General features: G+C 43.0%; 1 protein-coding gene across 1 annotated transcript in view; it reads left to right on the top strand.

Annotated features, from left to right (window-relative positions):
- hadha (hydroxyacyl-CoA dehydrogenase trifunctional multienzyme complex subunit alpha) overlaps positions 1-24203 on the top strand; it is a 47874-nt gene extending 23671 nt beyond the window's left edge. Inside the window, exons 10-20 of the mRNA XM_062966677.1 lie at positions 739-795; positions 2678-2787; positions 4640-4774; positions 6574-6745; positions 6897-6983; positions 12068-12208; positions 13593-13661; positions 17194-17389; positions 19047-19161; positions 21421-21566; positions 23780-24203. Coding sequence (XP_062822747.1) covers positions 739-795; positions 2678-2787; positions 4640-4774; positions 6574-6745; positions 6897-6983; positions 12068-12208; positions 13593-13661; positions 17194-17389; positions 19047-19161; positions 21421-21566; positions 23780-23925 — 1374 coding nt within the window. The 3' untranslated portion in view covers positions 23926-24203. The remainder of the gene's footprint in view (positions 1-738; positions 796-2677; positions 2788-4639; positions 4775-6573; positions 6746-6896; positions 6984-12067; positions 12209-13592; positions 13662-17193; positions 17390-19046; positions 19162-21420; positions 21567-23779) is intronic.
- The last annotated feature ends 846 nt before the right edge of the window (positions 24204-25049 follow it).

The raw sequence follows: 25049 nt of genomic DNA, 5'->3' as shown, positions 1-25049 counted from the left end.
TTCTCACCCCGAAGGGCAGATCACAATGTACATATGCAATCAGCAATGCACACACACTTGTGTCTGGACACTCCCTGGTTCCAGCCACACATCAAGGTCATCACAGCTTCTTAGTAATTAACTCTTTCCAGACTATGTTACACTCTGGATGATGCAATCAGTATGCAATACAGGCAAGACACACATTTCATTTAAACACTACCAATACACAAATCCCACATTAACAGCCCAAATGGAAGCATGCTCCTCTGGCTTGGAAACTAGGCCAAGTTTCATTCCTCTCAGCTCACAGGAAGTGGGTCAGGGGAAATCTTTATTGAATGCCCCTCGTATTTTATTCGAACTCTGCCATTTTTTATTTTCAAAATTGTTTTTATTAGCATGGCTTTTAAAAAATCTATGAACCGTATTTTCTCAATTCTAATGTTTACCTTTGTTGACTGAATTACCTTCCCAAAATTAGGGTGCGCATTCGTTTATTCTAGCAATACTGTATAAGTATCATACAGTTTGTAAAGATAATACAATCTCCAAATTGATATCCATACATCTATTGAAACTAACTCCCCGCCTGTTTGGGGGTTTTCTTGGCCCAATTTCTTCATGACTGCCTCACCTGCGAGAGCGTGCCTTTCCCAGGACCTTGTCTCCATCTGTTGTAGCTCCTTCTTGGCAAAGTCTGCCTGGAGAGAGAAGCTTTGGGGGAAGATTCCTGACCTTATTCCCTTCTTTGCGCAGGTTGCGAAGACGGGCCTGGAGCAGGGGAACGAAGCCGGGTACCTTGCGGAGTCCCAGGTAACGGAAGGGCCTTTGACTCTCTGGCTTCACAGGAAGAGGGCAGATGAGGAGGAAGGGAGGCTGGGAATACTTCTGGGTCCGGTTTGGGGCATGTCCCATAGTCTGCCTCTGGCCTGCCTGCCTTCCTGCATGCCTCCAAGCTTGGTGTGTGTTTTTCTTCCTTTTGTGCATCCTTTGGCTTGGCCACATTTGACCATGGCACTGGGCTGGACAGATAGGCATGCTCAGCTACTCACCTGAGGACAGGTAATGTTTCGTGTGCCCTTTCCCGCAATGCCTCCTTTGCTGAGCGTTAGTCTGTCCTTTGCCTGCATTCATCCGTTCCTGCCCTCATTTGTCCCCTTGATCTAGAATTGGGTCCAGAACATCTCTCCACTCTTATGTCTAGGCAGCGCAAACACTGGGAACCAACACGAAGGCCAATATACAATCTAATATCTTTATTAAAGCAATAAAAGTTTCAAACAAAAATAAGCAAATTAGATAGTCAAAGAGTTGACCTTTTAGAAAAGATCAGAATTAGTCCAAAGAATGAAAGTTTTATGTCCAATATTAGAGTCCAAAGTCCAAAATCCAATAACCGAAACACACTCAAACTTATTGGAAGTTTGAGTGGGGAAAGGAGCAAAGTTCCTCAAAAAAGTACTTGAAATAATAGTCCAGAACAAGGTTTCAAGGCAAGGCAAGGCTGTTCGTGGTGACGACAAGAGACGATGTATTCTTCTGTTAGAAGTCCAGTTGACACCACAACAGAGATCCTCTGCGCAGAACTTTTATTGAAGTCCAAAAGCTTCCCCAAAGCAGGTGCGTGACTCCCCAAAAGTTCCCAAGAGAACGAACTGCTAAAAACGAGGCGCCAGATGCCTGCCTCCTCAATTCTTCCCAGGAGAACTGGCTTAGCCACAATCTCCTCACTCCGCTAATCTCACACTTCTCCTTAAACTTTGTCTTCGAGAGCGATCTGTTTGGAAAGTAGTCCTTCTATCAAACTCCAAACTCTCCGGAGAACCGGGAAGAGCCGGCAACATTTCAAGGGCATTCCTAATTGGCTCTGGCTCAGCAATGTCAACAGGAGACATCTGGAAAGGGATTGAATCTTGCTACGGTGGGGAAAAAACCCAAATTCTCTTCATTTTGATCCGCAATGGCTGCTGGATCAGGGGCCAAAGGTACCTGAGACATCACAAGTTCATTGCCCTTTCACAGCGGGGCAAGGGCTTAGGAGTGTAAAAACAACTCCCCTCTTCCTTTACAGCAGATGCAGGAAAACTTCAGCTCTCCAGGTGTTTTGGACTTCAACCGCAGTTAGGAATTGTGGGAGTTGAAGTCCAAAACACCTGGAGGGCCCAAGTTAGCCCATTCCTGCTGTATAGGTTTTGGCTTCTGTTGGTTTCCTTCATCAGATACTCCTGCAGTTCTTTCCTTCCTTACCTCTCTGTTCAAACATCCTGGGCTCTGCAAAGCCAAAGCCCATCTCTCTGTTGAGGAGGGTCTCTCTTGGGACCAGTTTGACGGGTCGGCAAAGACACGAGGCCCTCTTTCTCTCTCCTTGAGAGTAAACCTGGACCAGGAGACCGGATGAGTGCTTGCCGCCGGCTTGTGCCTCCCAAAATTCTCAAGAGAAGAGCGGCTATCGTAGGGGGAAGCGCTGGCAGGTTTAGCATCAAGGAGATGGGTCTGTACTGTTTGGAGAGCCTGATGTCGTCGTCAGAACCATTGCACCCCCCGCTATGTGTGTGATTGTGTCCCCTGGTTCACCTCTCTCTGGCGCCCACCCTTTTCTCCTTCAGAGTCGCATCATGCGCACAGCACCATGCTCCCGTGTCCAGACCCTGTGGCCATGCCTCCCTCCTCTCTCTGTGTCTCTGTCTCATTACAGAGATTTGGGGAACTCGGGATGACCCCAGAGAGCCGGGCCCTGATCGGGCTCTACCACGGACAGGTCCAGTGCAAGAAGAACAAGTTCGGGCAGCCAAAGCAACCCGTCAAGTAAGCCCAGGGTTTTGGTTTCAACTTTGAATGGTTTTTAACTGGGATTTTTAAAAAATTATATTTAATTAATTAATGAGCCCAGAGGGTTTTTAATAATCTATCCTGTATTTATTACGGTCTTACCATTTGTGTGTTTTAAATACAATTTTTTATCCTGTATTGTTGTTTTAATTGATATATTGTATTACTGTTTTATCTTTTTTATATTGTGATTTGTATTATGTTGCTTATATTTTGTCCTTATGTTGTTTGGGCTGCTGCCCCATGTAAGCCAACCCGAGTCCCTGCAGGGAGATGGTGGCGGGGTATAAATAAAGTTTTTATTATTATTATTATTATTATTATTATTATTATTATTATTATTATTATTATTAAATCTTATTTGAATGTATGCATATTTGTATATTTTAAATTATGTGCTAATGCTTTTTAGGTTAAGTCACTTTGAGTCTCCTTTGAGAGAGATACAGTGGAGTAATAATAATAATAATAATAATAATAATAATAATAATAATAATAGAAAAGGGGGATTTGGAGAGATACTGATATAATAATAATAGTAATAATAATAATAACAACAACTATTATTGTTATTATTATTAACAACAACAATAACAGTTATTATTATATTTGATTTTTAAGTTTGAATATGTTTTAATGGATTTTAACTGTGAATTTTTAAAATATTGTTTATATTTAATTCAATAATAATAATATAATAACATTATTCTTATAACCCGCCTCCACCTCCCCGAAGGGGCTCGGCGTGGCTTACAAGCCCAGCATAAAACAGAGAATTCAAAGAACAAAATTAAATCGTATAAACAGTATAATCAAAACAACCGAGCCCCCAGTTACGCAATGGGTTCAACCCTTGTGCCGGCAGGACTGCTAACCTGAAGGTTGGGTTACTGACCTGAAGGTTGCTTATTATCTGGGGAGAGCGCGGATGAGTTCCCTCTGTCAGCTCCAGCTCCATGAGAGAAGCCTCCCACAAGGATGGTAAAAACATCAAAACATCCAGGCAATGTCCTGCTGGATGTTAGGAATTGTGGGAGTTGAAGTCCAAAACATCTGGAGGAGTGCCAAAGTTTGCCCATGCCTGTCTTAATCACCCTAACATAAAACAAGCCTACACTAATAATAATAATAATAATAATAATAATAATAATAATAATAATAATAATAATAATTTTATTTTTGTACCCTGCCACCATCTCCCCAGAGGGACTCGGGGTGGCTTACAGATATAAAACCAACATACAATAGTATCAAATACAAAAACACACAAATAAATGTAAAAGGCATTAAAAATCAAAATCATTATAAAACACTTGAGAAACACAGCAATAAAAACATAAAATGAGCTGGGCAAAGTGCACTGAGTGGAACTTGTAAACAAGAAGGAAGTTAAGGTTATATACATTGTAACACATTGTAAACATTCAGCTAGTAAGACTAAATCATTTAGATTGGCTAATATTTTTCAAATAGTTCATGTTCAAAGAAGGAGGCTTAAAATCAGTTGAAGCAGTTTAAACAATGTAAAATAGAGCCTTTGTGTGGATTTGTGTAGAATCAAGTAGCCCCCGGCTTGGGCTTTTATCGTTTATTTACACCTGAATGTTTAACTCCATTGATGTATCTGAGGAAGTGGGTTTTCCTTCCCCACAAGGCCAGGATAAAATTTAGTAAACGGATTTAGTCTGAAAGGTGTGTCACGTTTCCTTATTTTTTTGCTCATTGCTTCCTGTATTTGTGTACAAAACGAGAGCTAACCTGACTGTTTCTTTCTCTGTTGTGTTTGTCTCTGTTCTGTCCATCTCTCTCTCCCTCCCTCCCTTCTTAGGACGCTGGCCATCCTGGGGGCCGGCCTGATGGGGGCGGGCATTGCCCAGGTCTCTGTGGACAAGGGACTGACCACTATCTTGAAGGACACGGCCCTGGAGGGCTTGAGCCGCGGGCAGCAGCAGGTCTACAAGGGGTAGGCTCTAAATTTAATCTATATATATAAAAGAGTGCTGGCATCATGGCGACCCACAAAACAACAAAACTACAGGCCCCCCAACCTCGAAATTTGAAAACACAACCCATCATCCACGCCTCTAGGTTGATACAACAAAAAGAAAAGAAAAATAAAGTCCTAATTAGAGAGAGAGGAATAATTGCTTTTATCCTATTGCTGCCAGTTAGAAGGCTAAGCTCCTCCAGCTTGGTCTCCTAGCAACCCAAAAAAAAAACCACTAAAAAATTAATACAATAAAATACTATAATAACAGAAAATAACTAAAAATAATACAAGAAAATAATAAAATATAATAAATAAAAATATAACTTACAATAAAATTAATAAAAAAATGCAAATAACATCAAATAAAAATTACACAACAATTTTTAACCAATACCACCACCACTTTGCCACAGCAGCGCGTGGCCGGGCACAGCTAGTCAGCTCTAAATTTAATTTGTTAGTCGCCCATTATGTCCTAGGATTGGACCTCCTAAAGGTTCACGGATGATTGTTAATATTTTTAATGTTTTTATAGTTATGCTATTTTAACCATGGTTTGTTTAATCTGTTTTTAGTTTGATACTTGTGTCTTTATTGCATATTTTATGATGTAAATGTGACTGATTGGGTTTGTCCTATGTAAGCTGCTCCGAGTCCCTTCGGGGAGATAGTGGTGGCATACAAAAATAAAGTAGTAGTAGTAGTAGTAGTAGTTGTTGTTGTTATTATTATTAGGCCCACCTTACAGTCCAGCTTAGACTTGGCAGGCCTTTGGGTCATACATTTGACATTTCAAATGGTTTTACATTCTGGGAGGCTTTGGAACTATTTCAGAAGAAGCATTATACTTTTGAGGGCTCTTGTCATACATATTATTATTATTATTATTATTATTATTATTATTATTATTATTATTGTCATACATTTAATGTTTCCAATTCTTTTCTCCATTGTGCATCACCTTGACGGCCCTGAAGGTTGAGAAGTGATCGATTCCAGTGCATTTAAGTGAAATAAAAATAAATGGCAGACGCATTGATTTTATAAATCTTCATCCTGCCAATCACCTTCACAGCCCTGAAGGTTGAGAGGTGATTGAGCCCAGTGCATTTAGATGAAATGAAAATGAATTGCAAAGGGTCTGATCTTCATCTTGCCAATTGTCAGGTCCTCTTTTAGCCCTTGGGAGGGTCTGTTTTGGGGTTTCAGACAATTGAGCATGTGCAAAATTCCTCTTCTCAAGGACATCTTCATTGACTGCTCTCCCTCTTTGAGGCTGGCTCTATGCTGCCCTATATCCCAGGCTCTGATCCCAGATTATCTCCTTATCCCAGATTATATGGCAGTAGACTCTATAATCTGGTTCAAAGCAGATCATCTTGGATCAGATCCTGGGATATAGAGCAGTGTCGATCCAGCCTGAGATTTACAAGGAGGGGTTTTAGCAGAAGGTTTTCTGAGTTATGGATGTAGGCTTGTCTTGCTCACTTCCCTTTCGCCTCCTCAATTTGGTATTTTGGGGGCCTCTGGCACAGAACTGGGAGGGCTGGGGTCCATGAGAACAAAGACCAATAATAATAATACCTTCAAAAAGATCCTAATACAGCAAAGTATTGTGCACAACTAAGGGGGAAAGTAGACTTCAGCAACATAATTTGAGGGTGAAACATCAAGCAGAGGTTGAGATGTTGGTGGGCCTTCTTTTGTGCTAAGCTGCCCCACGCCTGAATCTCAACCCCACAGACATGAACATGCGTGTTTCTCCTTCCCAGCTTGAACGACAAGGTGAAGAAGAAGAGCCTGACCTCCTTTGAGCGGGACACCATCCTCAGCAACCTGACGGGGCAGCTGGACTACAAGGACTTTGGGAGGGCCGACATGGTCATCGAGGCCGTCTTTGAGGACCTCAGCATCAAGCACAAAGTCCTGAAGGAGGTGGAGGCGGTGAGTGGGGGTCCTCCTGGGGGGTCCGTTCTCGCAGCGAAAGCTCCCTGAGAGGCCTGCATTCAGGCTGGGCTTGGTGTCCCTCCCACCCCAGTGGATCCTGCAAGTTTGGATTTCCTTCCCACATCTAAGGGCTGCTTCCTCTCCGCAGGTGGTGCCTCCTCACTGCATCTTCGCCAGCAACACCTCCGCCCTCCCCATCCATCAGATAGCGGCCGCCAGCCAAAGACCGGAGAAGGTGAGTCCCGTCCCAGCAGGCCATTCATTGGTTGCTTTCTGCTGTCCGTTCTGGAAAGGCCAAAGAAGGGGTAGCCCTGAGGGAGAGCCATTTCTCCCCCTTTGACCACAACCTGGCCCTGTGGAGCAAGGACTCTCCCTGGGTCTCCCAGCCTCGCCAGCCACACTCCGGCCTTGCAGTTTGTGCCCTCATCAGAACTGAACTGGGCAAAGGGGTTGTTTTGTGTTTATGCCGTCGTTTGCCAGCCCAAGGTTAGGAATGGATGGAGGTGGGGCAAATAATAATAATAAGTGTCTGGCATGTGATCCAATACAACAGCCAGTAGAGTGTCTGCTGTGGACTCATCTTGTGTTTTTTATAATAATAATAATAATAATAATAATAATAATAATAATAATAATAATAATAATAATAATACACTGGGTGCCGTGCCAAAAGATACTGTGGGACTTCCGAATCCAGACTGACAAAGTTCTGGAACACAACACACCAGACATCACAGTTGTGGAGAAGAAAAAGGTTTGGATCATGGATGTTGCCATCCCAGGTGACAGTCGCATTGACGAAAAACAACAGGGAAAACTCAGCCGCTCTCAGGACCTCAAGATTGAACTTCAAAGACTCTGGCAGAAACCAGTGCAGGTGGTCCCAGTGGTGATCGGCACATTGGGTGCCATGCCAAAAGATCTCAGCCGGCATTTGGAAACAATAGACATGGACAAAATTACGATCTGCCAACTGCAAAAGGCCACCCTACTGGGATCTGCAGCATCATCCGAAAATACATCACACAGTCCTAGACACTTGGGAAGTGCTCGACTTGTGATTTTGTGATACGAAACCCAGCATGTCTATCTTGTTTGCTGTGAGACTATGTCATCGTGTCAATAATAATAATAATAATAATAATAATAATAATAATAATAATAATCCATATCTATCTTGTTTTCTGTGTTATGCAATAAAATAATAATAATAATAATAATAATAATAATAATAATAATAATAAGTGTCCAGCGTATGATCCAATACAACAGCCAGCAGAGTGTCTGCTGTGGACTCATCTTGTGTTTCTAATAGTAGTAGTAGTAGTAGTAGTAGTAGTAGTAGTAATAAGGTGCTCCATGCAGTCATGCCTAAGGCCACATGACCTTGGAGGTGTCTACGGATAACGCCGGCTCTTCGGCTTAGAAATGGAGATGAGCACCAACCCCCAGAGTCGGTCACGACTGGACTTAAAGTCAGGGGAAACCTTTACCTTACTATATAAAACACACATAACAATCTTTAAAATAGTTATTAAAGTATTAAATAGTCAATAATGCCAGCAAGCCAATCGTACCAAGTGAGCCAAGACCAACTGAGATTAGAGAATAATAACAGTATCTAGGAGATGGTGTATTGATTGCATGCAAATTGCAAAGAGTCATGTAGTAATCCGCTTCTGACGTTCTGTTAGCTATAGGTTTGGGGAGATGGGGATTCCTTCTCAACTAAACGTCCATGGCCTGCTTCTGCTCTGTGAAGCTTCCCCAGGGATTCGCTATCCCTTTGTCTCACTCCAGGCTCCTCGGGGAGTGTTTCTTAAATCCTGTTCCTCCAGGTGTTTGGGACTTCAGGTCTCAGAAATCCCAGCCAATTTGCCAATTGTTAGGAATTGTGGGAGCTGAAGTTTAAAACATTTGGAGAAGCTGAGTTTGAGAAACATAGGAATCCATAGTCCATTTGTAAGGATCCACAATATTGGAATGTGCCAGGGAGTTTCAGTGCCCAATTCTGCCGCTTGCGACAAGGAGGCATTGGGTTCCCCCAGCTCAAGGCCTGGGATATTTCCTCTGCCGTAACCAGAGTGGGAGGCAGGTAGAGGAAGCCCTTTCCACATTGGTGCAAGCCAGCTTCTGTTGCACTAGAGCAGGGGTCCCCAAACTAAGGCCCGGGGGCCGGATGCGGCCCATCAAAGCCATTTATCCGGCCCCACGGCACAAGGGCAGAAGGGGGTTGGGCTAAATGACCCAAGGGGTCTCTTTTTCTCTTACAAACATTATTATTATTATTATTATTATTATTATTATTATTATTATTATTATTACTATTGAGGCTGGGTGGCCATCTATCAGGGATGCTTTGCTTGTGCTTTTGGTGCACAGAGGCAGAAGGGGGTTGGACTAAATGGCCCAAGGGGTCTCTTCCAACCCTCTTTCTTCTTCTTCTTCTTCTTCTTCTTCTTCTTCTTCACATTGAGGCTGGATGGCCATCTATCAGGGATGCTTTGCTTGTGCTTTTGGTGCACAGAGGCAGAAGGGGGTTGGACTAAATGGCCCAAGGGGTCTCTTCCAACCCTCTTTCTTCTTCTTCTTCTTCTTCTTCTTCTTCTTCTTCACATTGAGGCTGGATGGCCATCTATCAGGGATGCTTTGCTTGTGCTTTTGGCGCACAGAGGCAGAAGTGGGTTGGACTAAATGGCCCAAGGGGTCTCTTCCAACCCTCTTTCTTCTTCCTCCTCCTCCTCCTCCTCTTCTTCTTCTTCTTCTTCTTCTTCTTCTTCTTCTTCTTCTTCTTAACATTGACGCTGGGTGGTCATCTGTCAGGGGTGCTTTGCTTGTGCTTTCGATGCACAAAGCAGAAGGGGATTGGACTCAATTACCCAAAGGGTGTCTTCCAACCCTCTTTTTATTGTTATTGTTATTATTTATTTATTTATTATTGCTCGGTGGCCAACTATAGTCCGGCCCTTCAACGGTCCGAAGGATCGTGAACTGGCCCCCTGTTTAAAAAGTTTGGGGACCCCTGCACTAGAGCCCTGAAACACCTTTTCACCACAAACCACACTCTGTCTAGGGTAATCCTGTAAGTAAAAGTGTATTAAAAGAAGAGTACAGTGTTCCCTCACTTATCACAGGTGTTAGGTTCCAGGACCACCTGCAATAAGTGAAAATCCGCAAAGTAGGGACACTATATTTATTTTAATATTTATACATTGTTTTTGTAATTATACACTATTTTAAGTCTTGATCAGCCAATCGTGTGTTGATCAATCGCCTCCTTCTCCTCCCATTGCTGCTTGGGCTCCTTTTCTCTCCCTTTGGCTTCTCCTTCCTCCCTTCCTTAGGCTGTAAATTGTAGATTTTTATGATTTATAATAGTCTTTTAGAGTTTATTGAAAAAAACGAATCCGTGAAAAGTGAACCGCGAAGTAGTGAGGGAACACTGTATATAAAAATAAGCAAATTAGAAAAGGAGAATCAAAGCTCAAAAAGTTATTTTCCAGATAGCCAAGATTCCAAAATCCTTTCAAATACAGTCTCAAGAGACAATCCATAGGTATATCCATAAACATGATTGCATGAATCCAAGGCAGGCAACCTATGCCACACATGAAACTAGAAACAGAAACAAACATAGAAACTTGGATAAATGAATCCAGAGAGGTAGGGCTGGGAACCCTGAACTGTTCACCTGAATACAGTGTTGTTTCCACAAAGGATTGTACCAGCACAAACCCACTTAAAAGGCCTCAATCCCTCCCATGACATCATTCCTCATACACCTGCTTTTCCTCTCCTTATCTCTAAGCTGCTGGGAAAAGCGAGTCTGTCTCTGTTGTATGCTCTGCCTTAATCTGGACAAACATTCATCTCCCCCATTTTTCTCTTAGCTGGCACTTCTGGCAGGTTCTCATAAGAACTGATACCATTTTCTCCAGTCTCATGGGAACTGCCAGTAGATTCCAAAACAACTCTCTCCAGGCCACTTCTATCCTCTGGGCCCCCCGAATCTGTCCCAGCATCCCCTTCCTCATCTTCTGAGCACTCAGAATCTGACCCGGCTACTGCAGCTTCTGGTGCTGAACCCAGTCTGGCAGAAGCTCCCAGAGCTACCATTCCCCTGTCGTTTGTTGGCCTGGACCACATCTCCCACTGTTGCACCCCAAGGCAGCGTGAGCACTAGAAACCAAACAGAGACCAATAATCATATAATATCTTTATTAAAACAATTATAAATTCAGGAATGAAAAAGTGGAAAAGATGAGTGAACAATAGTCCTTTATGATGAGGTATGAGTTAATCCAAGGAGTTGAAGAGATATGTCCAATATTATTGTCCAAAGTCCAGAAACCGAAACACACTCAAAACTTTTGGGAAGTTCTTGAGCGGGGAAACAACAAGAAAGCAAGAGTGCATAACAAGGTCCAAAGCCACTAGGAAGTCTTTGATATCAAGGCAGGCAGAGGACGAAGCTGAAAGCAATCTGGATTCAGGAACAAGGCAAGGATGTGAATTTACTCCGGATTAAATCAGGAGTCGCGGCTCGGCTTGGTCACCAGGAACAGGAGACTTGACTTGGTGAAATCAGGGAACTGGAGTCGGTGAAGTGTTCTCAGGAAATTGCTACATTGACACCGCATATTGTTCACAGTGTAGGACACTTTTATGGAACTTAGATCTAATCACAGCGGAGGGAAACCAACTCCCCAAAGGTTTCCAAGGAAATCTCCTATCCAGTATCCCCTCAAGATGCCAAACGTTGACTCCTTCGAAGCCCTTGTTTTTCTGATCTCTAGCAATGCAGAAACTCCCTTCTGTTAAAGGATACATTCCCTGGGGAACTCGGGACATCTGGTTCTTCCACGGGAGTCATGTTTTCAGTATCTCTCCCAATTAAGGACGCATTGGAGCTATCCACAGCTGGGGTCTGTAATTGAAAGGAGCTCTGCGAACTAGGTAAAAAGTCAGAATAAGCTTCATCCTGGTCAAAGTTCATTTCGGAATCAGGTTCAGAGCCCAAAGGTGGCTGGGGTATAACACCCACTATCCCTCCAGCCAGTATAGAATGATGGCAGTTGCAATCCTGAGACATGTGGGGATGCCAGCTGGGGAAGGCTCAAGGGCAGACATACACAGGTTGCAATCACATGCTCGTACATCAGGACTCACTGTTGGGGCATTCCATGCCACTGTGGAAGAGACGTGGTCTGCTCCATTGTTTTATGTGTCACAGAGATAGAGAGAGGGTGCCTTGCCGTGCGCTGCCCAGTTGCCAGACCCTGCCCTGACCCCGCTCCCCTTCCTCCTTTGGTGTCCCAGGTGATCGGGATGCACTACTTCTCTCCCGTGGACAAGATGCAGCTGCTGGAGATCATCACGACCGACAAGACCTCCCAGGACACAGCGGCTTCCGCTGTTGCCGTGGGCCTCAAGCAAGGGAAAGTCATCATTGTGGTTAAGGTGAGGCCTCACCGGTGTCCGTGCTAGTCGTGGTTGTGGATGCTTTTGAAGGCGGAGTCGCTGCCGTGGTGGAGCAACAAGGACGAGAATCCAGATTTGCTCTGGGTGGCTGCATGGCCGGGTTGAGGAGGCGGAAGCAAACCCCCTGGGTCTGTAAGGTTGGCCAGGTGTGGGGCACAAGCACACAGTCTAGCCTCATGCCATGCACAAATGGGTCCACCATCGCCACCACAAAACCTGGTCCAGTCAAGGTCCATCTGATGGAGATGAGATTTTAGAGCGGGAGCTCTAGAGCAGGATGTACCTGAGAGCGTTCATTGGAACCTGGGTATTTGTAGTGAGCCAGCATTTCTGCGTTTACAGATATTGCCATGGGGGCCTTTTCTGAGGATCTCAGGGCCAGGCAGGTTTGTACCAAGAGCTACAATGTGCCGTAAAGCCTGGATCTGAGCCGTATAAGGCTTTATAGGTTATAAAATTGTACCTGGAAACGCATGGTAGTGGTGCGTTTGTAGGTTAGCATGTGCCTGTTAGTAATAGGTGTTTGCCTAGTGCCTTTCCTTTTGCTGTAGAGTATGCGCTAGTGCAGTGATGGCCAACCTATGACACGTGTGTCAACATTGACACGTCTAGCCATTTTTGCTGACACACTGCCGCAGAATCAATGCAGATTGATTGGATGAGTATGTCTTTTCTGGCCAAATTTGGTGTGATTTGGTCCAGTGGTTTTGTTGTTTACTCCATGGGAATTATGCACATTACATTTTTATATATATGGATATAGATAGATATAATTATTATTATTATATCATTCTATTATCATTATATTATTATTGTAGTGTATTATATTATTATTATATTATTCATTATTCATGACTACATTGAAACTACAATAGAGAGAAATCAGCGTGGAAACTGCAAGAGGTACCATAGATTGTTGTACATGGAAATAATGGTAGTAAATAGTTTTTTATTTACTAAATACAGTTATATATTACAATTATATGTTTTTGTTATTTAAACTATATATATTGTGAAATTATGGGTTTTTTCTCGAAGTGACACACCACCCAAGACATGCCAAGTTTTTTGGTGAATTTTGACACACCAAGCCCAAAAGGTTGCCCATCATTGCACTAGTGACTAGCGAGATAGCTGCTTAGTTTGAGTGATAGATGTTATGAATATTATCCTTCCTTTGTATTATTTCTGCTATTGTACTATGTTTTTTTCCCCCTGAAATAAATTAGTTAAATAAAAGAAATAACGATTGGGGTGCAAGGTGGAAGGAGGGTTGGCAGGTGACTCCTTGCAACTGCTGGTGATTTCTTTCCTTTCCTTCTGCAAAACTGCCTTTACCTTCCTTCCCTTTCCCTTTTTGCAGGATGGTCCTGGTTTCTACACCACCAGGTGCCTCGCCCCCATGTTGGCTGAAATTGTCCGTGTTCTCCAGGTTGGTGTTGTTGGCAAATTTTGCAGAAGCTGAGTCTGAACTAATTGGCTTGCGATTCAGTGGGGTGGAGCTGAAGAGGGGTTTGTGCTTTATGAAGGAGGTTGGCCTGCCCCTTCCCGCCTGCATTATTCAAGGTGGACACTTAAGTATTTATTTATTTACTTATTTCTCACATTTATATCCCACCCTTCTCACCCGAAGGGACTCAGGGCAGCTTACAACAGTGGCAACAATTAGATGCCCATACAAACCAATATAAAACAGCACATAAAACAGTTAAAACCAGGGGTCCCCAAACTTTTGAAGCAGAGGGCCAGTCCACAATCCTTCAGACTGTTGAGGGGCCAAATTATCATTTGAAAAAAACAAAACAAATTCCTATGCATACTGCACATGTCTTATTTGTAGTGCAACAACAACAACAACAACACAATACAATATTTAAAAATGAAAACAATTTTAACCAACATCAACCTATCAGGATTTCAATGGAAAGTGTGGGCCTGCTACTGGCCTTTGAGATAGTCAAGTTAATTAGGATTGTTGTTGTTGTGTTCCTTCAAGTCATTTCAGACCTTGGCCGAGTCTAAGTCTAAAATTAATTATTTATTTACTGCATTTATTTACTACATTTATATCCCACCCTTCTCATCCCGAAGGGGACTCAGAGCAGCTGTATGTACATACAATATATTATATTATTAGCATAACACAATATTAGCATTATATATTACTATACCACTATACTATTATATAATACTAGCTGTGCCCGGCCACGCGTTGCTGTGGCGAAGTATGGTGGTATGGGAAATAAAGTATTGAGGAATTGGTGATAGTTAAGGTAAAGGGTCCCCTGGGCTCAGTGGGTTGCTAGGAAACCAAGTGAGCGGAGCTTAGCCTTCTAACTGGCAGCAATTGGATAAAAACAATTATTCCTCTCCTTCTAATTAGGACTTTATTTTTCTTTTCTTTTTGTTGTATCAACCTAGAGGCATGGATGAGGGGTTGTGCTGTCAATTTTCGAGGTTGTGGGGTGTTTACTTTTGTTGTTTTGTCCACTGCCGTGATGCCATCACTCTTTTATATATATAGATGTAATATATAACATATAATTAATATCATTATATGGTATTACTATTAGTATTATATTGTATAACATAATATTATTATCAATATTATATGTGTATACAATATATTATATTATTAAAACTGATATAAAATATTATATTATAAAACTGAGGGCGGGGGCCAGGTAAATGAGCTTGGAGGGCCGCATCCGGCCCCCGGGCCTTAGTTTGGGGACCCCTGGTTAAAACTATTAAAATACATTATGAATTAAAAATATACATTTCAAACATAAAATCAGATCCGTTCTTAATAATAATAATAAAACTTTATTTATACCCCGCCACCATCTCCCCAACGGGGACTCGGGGCGGCTTACATGGGGCCATGCCCAGGACAGTACAATATAGCAAAATATAAAAACAACATATCATAATACAATTAAACAATACAATAAATAATCATGTACAGTGCAACACAAAATCAAAAAAGCAATATAACAGGGCGGGCCGCATGAACACTCAGTTAAAACTTGGGGAGAGAATAGGATTATAATAAAACCACGGGGAAAAACAATCTAGAGGATAGATGTTGGGGGGAGTAACAAAAGAAATGTGTAATAGTTACTCTCCGAAAGCACATCTCTCTTAAGAATCTCAAGCTCCTCCATGGTGAATCTATGGTCAACTTATGTTGGATGTGTAGCACAGAATTGCACTGGAGAACATATTAATCCACAAAAGCTAAAATTGAGGCTGACTACTTGTAAACTTCAATGCAGCACCTTTGAGTCTTCGGGCAAAATAGAGGTGAATCTATACCATTGATTTAATGCAGCTGGACACAACTTTAATTGTTATGGCTCAGTGTGATGGAATTCTAGGGTTTATGTTTTGCTGAAACACACATACTTTTTGACAGTCATGACAACAAAGTGGTGTCAAACTGTGTTTATTTATTTATTTATTTATTTATTTATTTACATCATTTATATTCCGCCCTTCTTTCTCACCCCGAAGGGGACTCAGGGCGGATCACATTACACATATTAGGCAAACATTCAATGCCTTTTTAACACAGGACAAAGACAAACAAACATAGCTCCGAGCGGGCCTCGAACTTATGACCTCCTGGTCAGTGACTCATTGCTCTCCCGTCTGCGCCACAGCCCCGGGCTGTGTTCATTATACAGAGTAGATGCATCCTAGGTTATTGAAGGATGGTAGAAATTCCCTATCGGACTGACATACAATTACTTGCTTTGTCTATAGTTCAGTCCGTGTCATTTTCACCATTTATTGATTAAAAGCCTGGGCACACAGCCATGTTTTAAAGGCTTTTCTGAAGCCCAACAGGGTTGGAATTTGACGCATCTCTCTTGGGAGGGAGTTCCACAGCCGGGGAGCCACCACCGAGAAGGAAGGCCCTGTCCCTCGTTCCCACCAGCCGCGCTTATGAGGCAGGTGGGACTGAGAGCAGGGCCTCTCCAGATGACCTTAGGGATCTTCCTGGCTCATAGGAGGAGATACGTTCGGACAAGTAGATTGGGCCGGAACCGTTTAGGGCTTTATAGGTCAAAACCAGCACTTTGACTTGGGCTCGGTAGCATATTGGCAGCCAGTGGAGCTGGCTTAACAAGGGGGTGGTGCGCTCCCTGTAAGCTGCCCCGGTTATTAATCTGGCTGCCGCCCATTGTACTACCGTGTTTCCCTGAAAATAAGACAGTGTCCTATATTAATTTTTGCTCCCAAAGATGTGCTAGGTCTTATTTTCAGGGGATGTCTTATTTTTCCATGAAGAAGAATTCACATTTATTGTTGAACAAAAAAATGAACATTTATTATATACTGTACAGTAGTTGTCATCACAAACCAGCATAACCAGACAAAATGTGAATCCTATCAAGAATTTCTTGTTACTACCATTATTTCCATGTACAACAATCTATGGTACGTACATTTCCCGATGCTGCATGTTCTGGTGTTCTGTTTGTTGGGCATGCTTCCAAACAAAAACTTTGCTAGGTCTTACTTTCGGGGGAGGCCTTATATTTAGCAATTCAGCAAAACCTCTACTAGGTCTTATTTTTCGGGAATGTCTTATTTTCAGGGAAACAGGGTAGTTAGAGCTTCCGGGCCGTCTTCAAAGGCAACCCCACGTAGAGGGTGTTGCAGTAGTCCAAACAGGATGTAACCAGAGTAAGTTCAGCACAGCCCTTCCGTCACTGCGGCTGCTGTTGTGTCCATTTTCTTGGACCTCCATGGCTTCCGTCTCAAGCCTTAGAAGTCCTGATGTACAAGACAAGCCTACATCCCTCTCAAAGGAGGCACACCTCCAATTCACGTCGGACCCCCAGGAGGGAAAGCTGAAGTCCTTGGGGCTTAGCGGGTATACACCAGGCATGGGAGTTTTGGATTCCAATTCCCACAATTCCTAACAGCCTTCTCTCCTCCTCCCTTTTCCACAGGAAGGCACGGATCCCAAGAAGGTGGACGCCATCTCCACCGGCTTCGGCTTCCCTGTCGGGGCGGCCACCCTGATTGACGAGGTGGGGGTGGACGTGGCCACGCACGTGGCGGAGGACCTGGGCAAGGCCTTCGGGGAGCGCTTCAAGGGCGGGAACGTAGAGCTGATGAAGGCCATGGTCGACAAGGGATTCCTGGGTAAGTTGCCGAGAAAGGGATCGGGGCCAGAGGGAAGAGGACCCAGAGATGGAGCCTGCCTTCCTTCCTCCCTTCTTTTCCTTTCTGTCGTCACCTCAGGCACCTTTTCTTTTTTTCCCTCACTTTAAATTTTTTTCCACCAAGAACACCACAATCTAAATTCTTATAGAATAACTTTATAGTACATTGTACAACGAAATTAAATGCCTTCCCCAGCACATGCCACAAAACAACACAATCCACACTCCCACCACCACCCTACAGCCCACAATGCCACAATACAATATAATACAATCTATTCTCAGGAGTTTCGGAGTATGGTGTCACCTGTACGCAGATGATGTGCAGCTCTGTCACTCCTTTATGAAGAGGTATATTTAAATTGTATAGTCACGAAAATTTTACTTTCATTATTCTTTTCTGGAACTCTGCCATTAGCTGTAGCCATAAACACCTGGGCCTTTGTTACGTTGTTGAAAAACCTTTTTTCCCCCGGCTCCTCTTCTTTGTTATCATATGTTTAGAGTGTAAAATTTAAAACATGGATTAACATTTCAGAGGGGAAATGTTGGATTTTGCTTGTGTGTATATGAAATGTAAATCAAGTGTTTCTGCTGTTTTGCAAGTGTGTGTTTCAGCAATGAAACTGTTAACAGCAGGCCAGTTTGACTGACAGCCTGCTGTGACCTATGAGACATGATTTCCGGCCTTGGAGGTCGGAACTTCCTTCGGACTAAGGAATGTGCTTTCTTATCTCTTGTTGAACTGTGAGAGGAGCCAAAAGGCAAAGGGAAAATGCCAGCTTCTAGTGATGGACTTTGCTGTTATGTAAATATATCTTTATAAATATTAAATAAGTGTTTGAACTTCAGACTGCAGATGTCTTTGAGTCTGACTTTGGAGGAATTGGTGAGGGCAGAAATTCACCAATTCATCAGGGTGCTGGTCCAGAGCATGATTGATCGATGGTGTTTGAAGAAACCCACCCATCACGCACCCTGACCCCTGGCTGATCTTGACATCCTTCCCACCTGTCACTAAGGAGGCTATCTATTTAATATTTACAGAGATATTTATAATTGCAGCAAAGTCCATCGCTCGAAGCCGGCATTCTTCGGCTCGGCTCTTTTCTCACAGTACAACAAGAGAGATAAGAAGGCACATTCCTTAGTCCGAAGGAAATTCCGACCTCCAAGGCCGGAAATCATGTCTCATAGGTCACAGCAGGCTGTCAGTCAAACTGGCCTGCTGTTAACTGTTTCATTGCTGAAACACACACTTGCGAAACAGCAGAAACACTTGATTTACATTTCATATACACACAACCAAAAATCCAACAATTCCCCTCTGAAATGTCAATCAATGTTTTATTTTTAACACTCTAAACATATGATAACAAACTCTATCACACAATCTCTTCTACTTGAAGCTTTTTGGACCTCTGCAATTTATATCCAACAGGATATAATTGCTTGTAATAAATAAAAAAATAAATCTAGACCCCCCCCCCTTGGTTGGGCAGAACCCACAGGGCCGGCTCCCTTGTGCTGTCCCTCCCTGGGGCTCCCTTTCCTTTCACTCCCAAAGAGACCCTGAGGGATCTACCAGCACGGCTCTCCATTTGCCTTTGCCGTTCACTGTCTCCATTCCTCCGCAGGCCGCAAAGCAGGGAAGGGCTTCTACATCTACCAGTCCGGGTCCAAGGAGCGCAGCCTCAACAGCGGCATGGATGAGATCCTGGAGAAGTTCCGGGTGGAGGCCAAGCCGGAGGTGTAAGTCCCAAAGAAGTGGGTCCCAGGGGGAATTGGGGGAGACTCTGGGGCTGGCCTTCCTTAGCTCACTGGGCAAGACGGGTCTATGCCAGGCATGGGCCAAATTAGATCATCCAGGTGCTTTGGACTTCAACTCCTGCGATTCCTAACAGCTGGTAGGTGTTGATGATAACATAGTCTGTATTCATTCAGAAGAAGACCTGGCTAAGTTCCTATGGGATTACTACCGTGTGTGTTAAGAGAAAAAGACTCAGCCTAGTTCATTGCAATCCACAGGCTGAGTCTTTGGGGTAATTAAGGTCATACTACTATACAAAATCCCAGAATATTTGTAAAGCTGACGGCCCCTCCCCCCAATAAAATGCTAGTCTAATATTATATATAGATATGTATGTGTGTGTGTGTATAATTTAATATATAAATATTATAACATATTGTATATATATATATAATAGTCATAATATTATATTGTAATACAATATACTAATAATACAATATAATATTAATTATCTATATATATAAAAGAGTGATGGCATCACGGCGACCCACAAAACAACAAAACTACAGGCCCTCCAACCTCGAAATTTGACAACACAATCCATCATCCACGCCTCTAGGTTGATACAACAAAAAGAAAAGAAAAATAAAGTCCTAATTAGAGAGAGAGGAATAATTGCTTTTATCCAATTGCTGCCAGTTAGAAGGCTAAGCTCCTCCAACTTGGTCTCCTAGCAACACAATAAAAAATAATAAAAAACACTAAAAATTAATACAATAAAATACTATAATAACAGAAAATAACTAAAAATAATACAAGAAAATAATAAAATATAATAAATAAAAATATAACTTACAATAAAATTAATAAAAAATTGCAAATAATGTCAAATAAAAATTACGCAACAATTTTTAACCAATACTACCACCACTTTGCCACAGCAACGCGTGGCCGGGCACAGCTAGTATATTATATTTTACATGTAATATCACTAATAATATTACAATATATTGATATAGTACAATATAGTAATTTATTGCCAGTATTGTACTATGCTAATAATATAATATTGTATGTAAATTTAATTTGTAAGCTGCTCTTAGTCCCCTTTGGGGTGAGAAGGGTGGCATATAAATGTAGCAAATAAATAAAGTATCTACACCAGGGGTCCTCAAACTTTTAAAGCCGAGGGCCGGTCCACAATCCTTCAGACTGTGGAGGGGCCAAATTATCATTTGGAAAAAACAGAAACAAATTCCTATGCACACTGCACATGTCTTATTTGTAGTGCAAAACAACAACAATGAAAGAAAAATGCAATATTTAAAAATGAAAACAACTGTAACCAACATAAACCTATCAGGATTTCAATGGGAAGTGTGGACCTGCTTCTGGCCAATGAGATAGTCAAGTGAATTAGGATTGTTGTTGTTGTGTGCCTTCAAGTCATTTCAGACTTTGGGCGAGCCTAAGTCTAAAATTATTTATTTATTCATTTACTACATTTATTTATTACATTTATATCCCACCCCTCTCACCCAGAAGGGGACTCAGAGCAGCTGTATGTACATACAATATATTATATTATTAGCATATCACAATATTAGCATTATATATTACTATACTGAACTATACCACTATACTATTATATAATACGTAATATATAACATATAATTAATATTATTATATGGTATTATTATTGGTATTGTATAACATAATATTATTATCAATATTATATGTATATACAATATATTATATTATTAAAACTGATATAAAAATATTATATTATAAAACTGAGGGCAGGGGCCAGGTAAATGACCTTGGAGGGCCGCATCTGGCCCCCGGGCCTTAGTTTGGGGACCCCTGATCTACACAAACACAAGATGGTCTATGTACAAAGACTTGGGATTTTATTTTATTATCTGAGTGTCTCTTCGTTCTGCGCTCCACTGCTTCCATCCAACTACTGCTGTGCTGCAAATACTCTTGACAGAAATGTGCCAAGAGGAGGAAGGAAACCATTGGGATTGTACTTCTGGTTTCACTTATTGCATTATCTTTATTTACTTTCATTTGTTTCTAAAGCTGTTTCTGGCATAAAACTGGACAGATGATGAGGATGAGGAGAATTGTGGGAGTTGAAATCCAAAACACCTGGAGGGCCCAAGTTGCCCCATACCTTGCCTGTGCAAAGAGGGGTGTTTGGGAACTTTGTCTGCCATGGACCCACTGAGCTCTGCAGTCTCTCTCTTTCCTTGCAGCTCCACGGAGGAGGACATCCAGATGCGCCTGGTCTCCCGCTTTGTGAACGAGGCCGCCCTGACCCTGCAGGAGGGCATCCTCAGCAACCCCGTGGAGGGGGACATCGGGGCCGTCTTCGGGCTGGGCTTCCCACCCTGCCTGGGGGGTACGTGCACTCCCTTCGGGGGGTTCCTTCCAGAATTAGAATATTCTGCACCAGGCCTGTGCAACCTGCATCACCCCTGCTGTTTTGGCCTTCAAGAAGCCCTAGCCAGCTTCTCCAGTGGCCAGGAACTCTGGACAAAACAGAGGCCAAAACAACCGGACGGCCGCAGGTTGTGCACACCTGGTCTAGACAATCAAACTGAAATGCTAACATACGATGGGTGACACTTGGCTTGAAAACGGTCCTTGGGATCTAGGAGTTAATAGCCAACAAGCTGAGCATGAGCAAACCGTGTGATGCGGCAGCTAAAAAAGCCAATGCAATTCCAGACTGCATCCAGAGGAGTCTAGTGTCTGGACTGAGGGAAGTCATCATCCCACCCTGTTCCCCTTTGGCCAGACCTCACCTGGAAGAGGATGGCAGGCATCCTCAGAGGTGGTGAGGTCTGTTGGAAACTAGGCAAGTGGGGTATATCCCTGTGGAATAATGTCCCGGGTGGGAGAAAGAACTTTTGAAAGCCTTTAACAACAACAACATAATAATAATAATAATAATAATAATAATAATAATAATAATAATAATAATAATAGTTCGGAAGGATAGAGGTCTCCAGAGATGATGATGATGATGATGATGATTATTATTATTATGATAATATATGGTTGGAAGAACAGGATTCTCCAGAGATAATGATGATGATGTTTGGTTTGAAGGACAGGGATCTCCAGAGATGATGATGGTGATAGTGATGGTGATATTTGGTTGGAAGGACAGGGGTCTCCAGAGATGATGATGATGATGTTTGGTTTGAAGGATAGAGGTCTCCAGAGATGATGATGATGATATATGTTTGGAAGTACAGGAGTTTCCAGAGATGATGATGATGATGATGATATATGTTTAGAAGGACAGGAGTCTCCAGCGATGATGATGATGATGATGATGATGTTTGTTTGGAGGGACGGGTCTCCAGAGATGATGATGTTGTTGATGATGATGTTGATGATGATGATGATGTTTGGTTGGAAGGACAGGGGTCTCCAGAGATGATGATGATGATGATGATGATGATATGGTTGGAAGAACAGGAGTCTCCAGAGATGATGATGATGATGATATATGTTTAGAAGGACAGGGGTCTCCAGCGATGATGATGATGATGATGATGATGATGATGATGTTTGTTTGGAGGGACGGGTCTCCAGAGATGATGATGATGATGATGTTTGGTTGGAAGAACAGGGGTCTCCAGAGATGATGTTGATGATGATGATGATGATATATGGTTGGAAGAACAGGAGTCTCCAGAGGTGATGATAATGATAATGTTTGGTTTGAAGGACAGATGTCTCCAGAGATGATGATGATGATGATGATATTTGGTTGGAAGGACAGGGGTCTCCAGAGATGATGATGATGATGATGATGATATGGTTGGAAGAACAGGAGTCTCCAGAGATGATGATGATGATGATATATGTTTAGAAGGACAGGGGTCTCCAGCGATGATGATGATGATGATGATGATGATGATGATGATGATGTTTGTTTGGAGGGACGGGTCTCCAGAGATGATGATGATGATGATGTTGATGATGATGTTTGGTTGGAAGAACAGGGGTCTCCAGAGATGATGATGATGATGATGATGATGATGATGATGTTTGGTTGGAAGAACAGGGGTCTCCAGAGATGATGATAATGTTTGGTTTGAAGGACAGATGTCTCCAGAGATGATGATAATGATGATGATATATGGTTGGAAGAACAGGGGTCTCCAGAGATGATGATGATGATGGTGGTGATGATGATGTTTGGTTGGAAGAACAGGGGTCTCCAGAGATGATGATGATGATTGGTTGGAAGAACAGGAGACTCCAGAGATGATGATAATGTTTGGTTTGAAGGACAGATGTCTCCAGAGATAATGATGATGATGATGATATATGGCTGAAAAGATAGTTAGAACTGTTTGACTGTGGAATATGCTGCTACCTCGGATTATGGTGGGGTCTCCTCCTCAACTGGTGGTTTTTAACCAGAGGCTGGATGGGAGTGCTCAGATTGTGTCTCCCTGTGAGTGGGGCTAGGTGTCCCTTGTGGTTCCTTCCAACCGTAGGAGCCTGTGATTCTATGCCAGGTGATACACAAACCTATGGAGGTGGTACCTCAGGACTCAGCATTCTCCTCTCTCCACTTGCCTTTTGGCGCAGGCCCCTTCCGTTACGCGGACTTCTACGGCGCCCGGCGGCTGGTGGACCGGATGCGGAAGTACGAGGAGGTCTACGGGAGCCCCTTCACGCCTTGCCAGCTGCTGCTGGACCACGCCAAGGACTCCAGCAAGAGGTTCCACAAGTGAACTGGTTTGAACCCCCGCACGTTGCAGCCCCGGGGGGACGGAGGAGGAGCCTGGCCGCCGGGGACCCTCGTGCCTTTCTCAGTGCCTTAGCCGGTCAGGCACCGCCCGCCTGGCCCACTCCCCTTGGACATCGGCTTCCCATGATCAGGGGGGAGAAGTGGGGCAGGGAGTGGCCTCTGGACCTCTTGCAGGTGAGGAGGGAGCCAGGTATCCGTCCGCCACAAAGACCCGGGAGATGATTCCTGACAATAAATCCCAGCCTCTTGTTCTGTGGGTCATCTTGTCTCCCTTTCTTCCTTCCACCAACTTGGGACCTCGCGCCAGGGGTTTTGGACTTCAACTCCCATCATTCCTAACAGCCTCAGGCCCTTTCCTTTCCTGAGGCTGTTAGGAATGGTGGGGCCTGAGGCTGTTAGGAATGGTGGGAGTTGAAGTCCAAAAGTTTACCACATTTATACCTGGTTGTGCCTCTGTCAAGACGGTTTGGGTTTGTTTATTCATTTATTTGCAGTAGGAGCCCCCTACTGAATGTGCCGAGCTGCTGAATGTGCTGACCGGAAGGTCGGCGGTTCGGATCCGGGAGGAGCGAGGTGAGCTCCCACTGTTAGCCCCAGCTTCTGCCATCCTAGCAGTTTGAAAACGTGCGAGTGTGAGTAGATCAATAGGTACTGCTTCTGCGAGAAGTTAACAGTCATGCCCCATGGCCACACAACCTTGGAGGTGTCTAAGGACAACGCCGGCTCTTCAGCTTAGAAATGGAGATGAGCACCAACCCCCAGAGCCATGTCTCCTGTGTCAATATAACAATATAATAATATATAATACTCATATTATGCAATACTAATAATATAATATATTGTATATACATATAGTATTTATAATAATATTATAATGTAATACGATATAATAATAATACACTATTATGTATTATACTAGCTGTGCCCGGCCACGTGTTGCTGTGGCGAAGTCTGGTGTTATGGGAAATAAAGTATTGAGGAATTGGTGGTAGTTAAGGTCAAGGGTCAAGGTTTTCCCCTGACATTAAGTCCATTATAAATGGGTTATATAGCTGTGTGGAAAGGCCTTGAGTCTACACTGCCATATAATCCAGTGCAAATTAGATA

This window comes from Anolis carolinensis, unplaced genomic scaffold (genome assembly GCF_035594765.1).
Source record: "Anolis carolinensis isolate JA03-04 unplaced genomic scaffold, rAnoCar3.1.pri scaffold_27, whole genome shotgun sequence".
Taxonomy (NCBI): Eukaryota; Metazoa; Chordata; class Lepidosauria; order Squamata; family Dactyloidae; genus Anolis; species Anolis carolinensis.
This window is presented reverse-complemented; position numbering and strand designations above follow the sequence as displayed.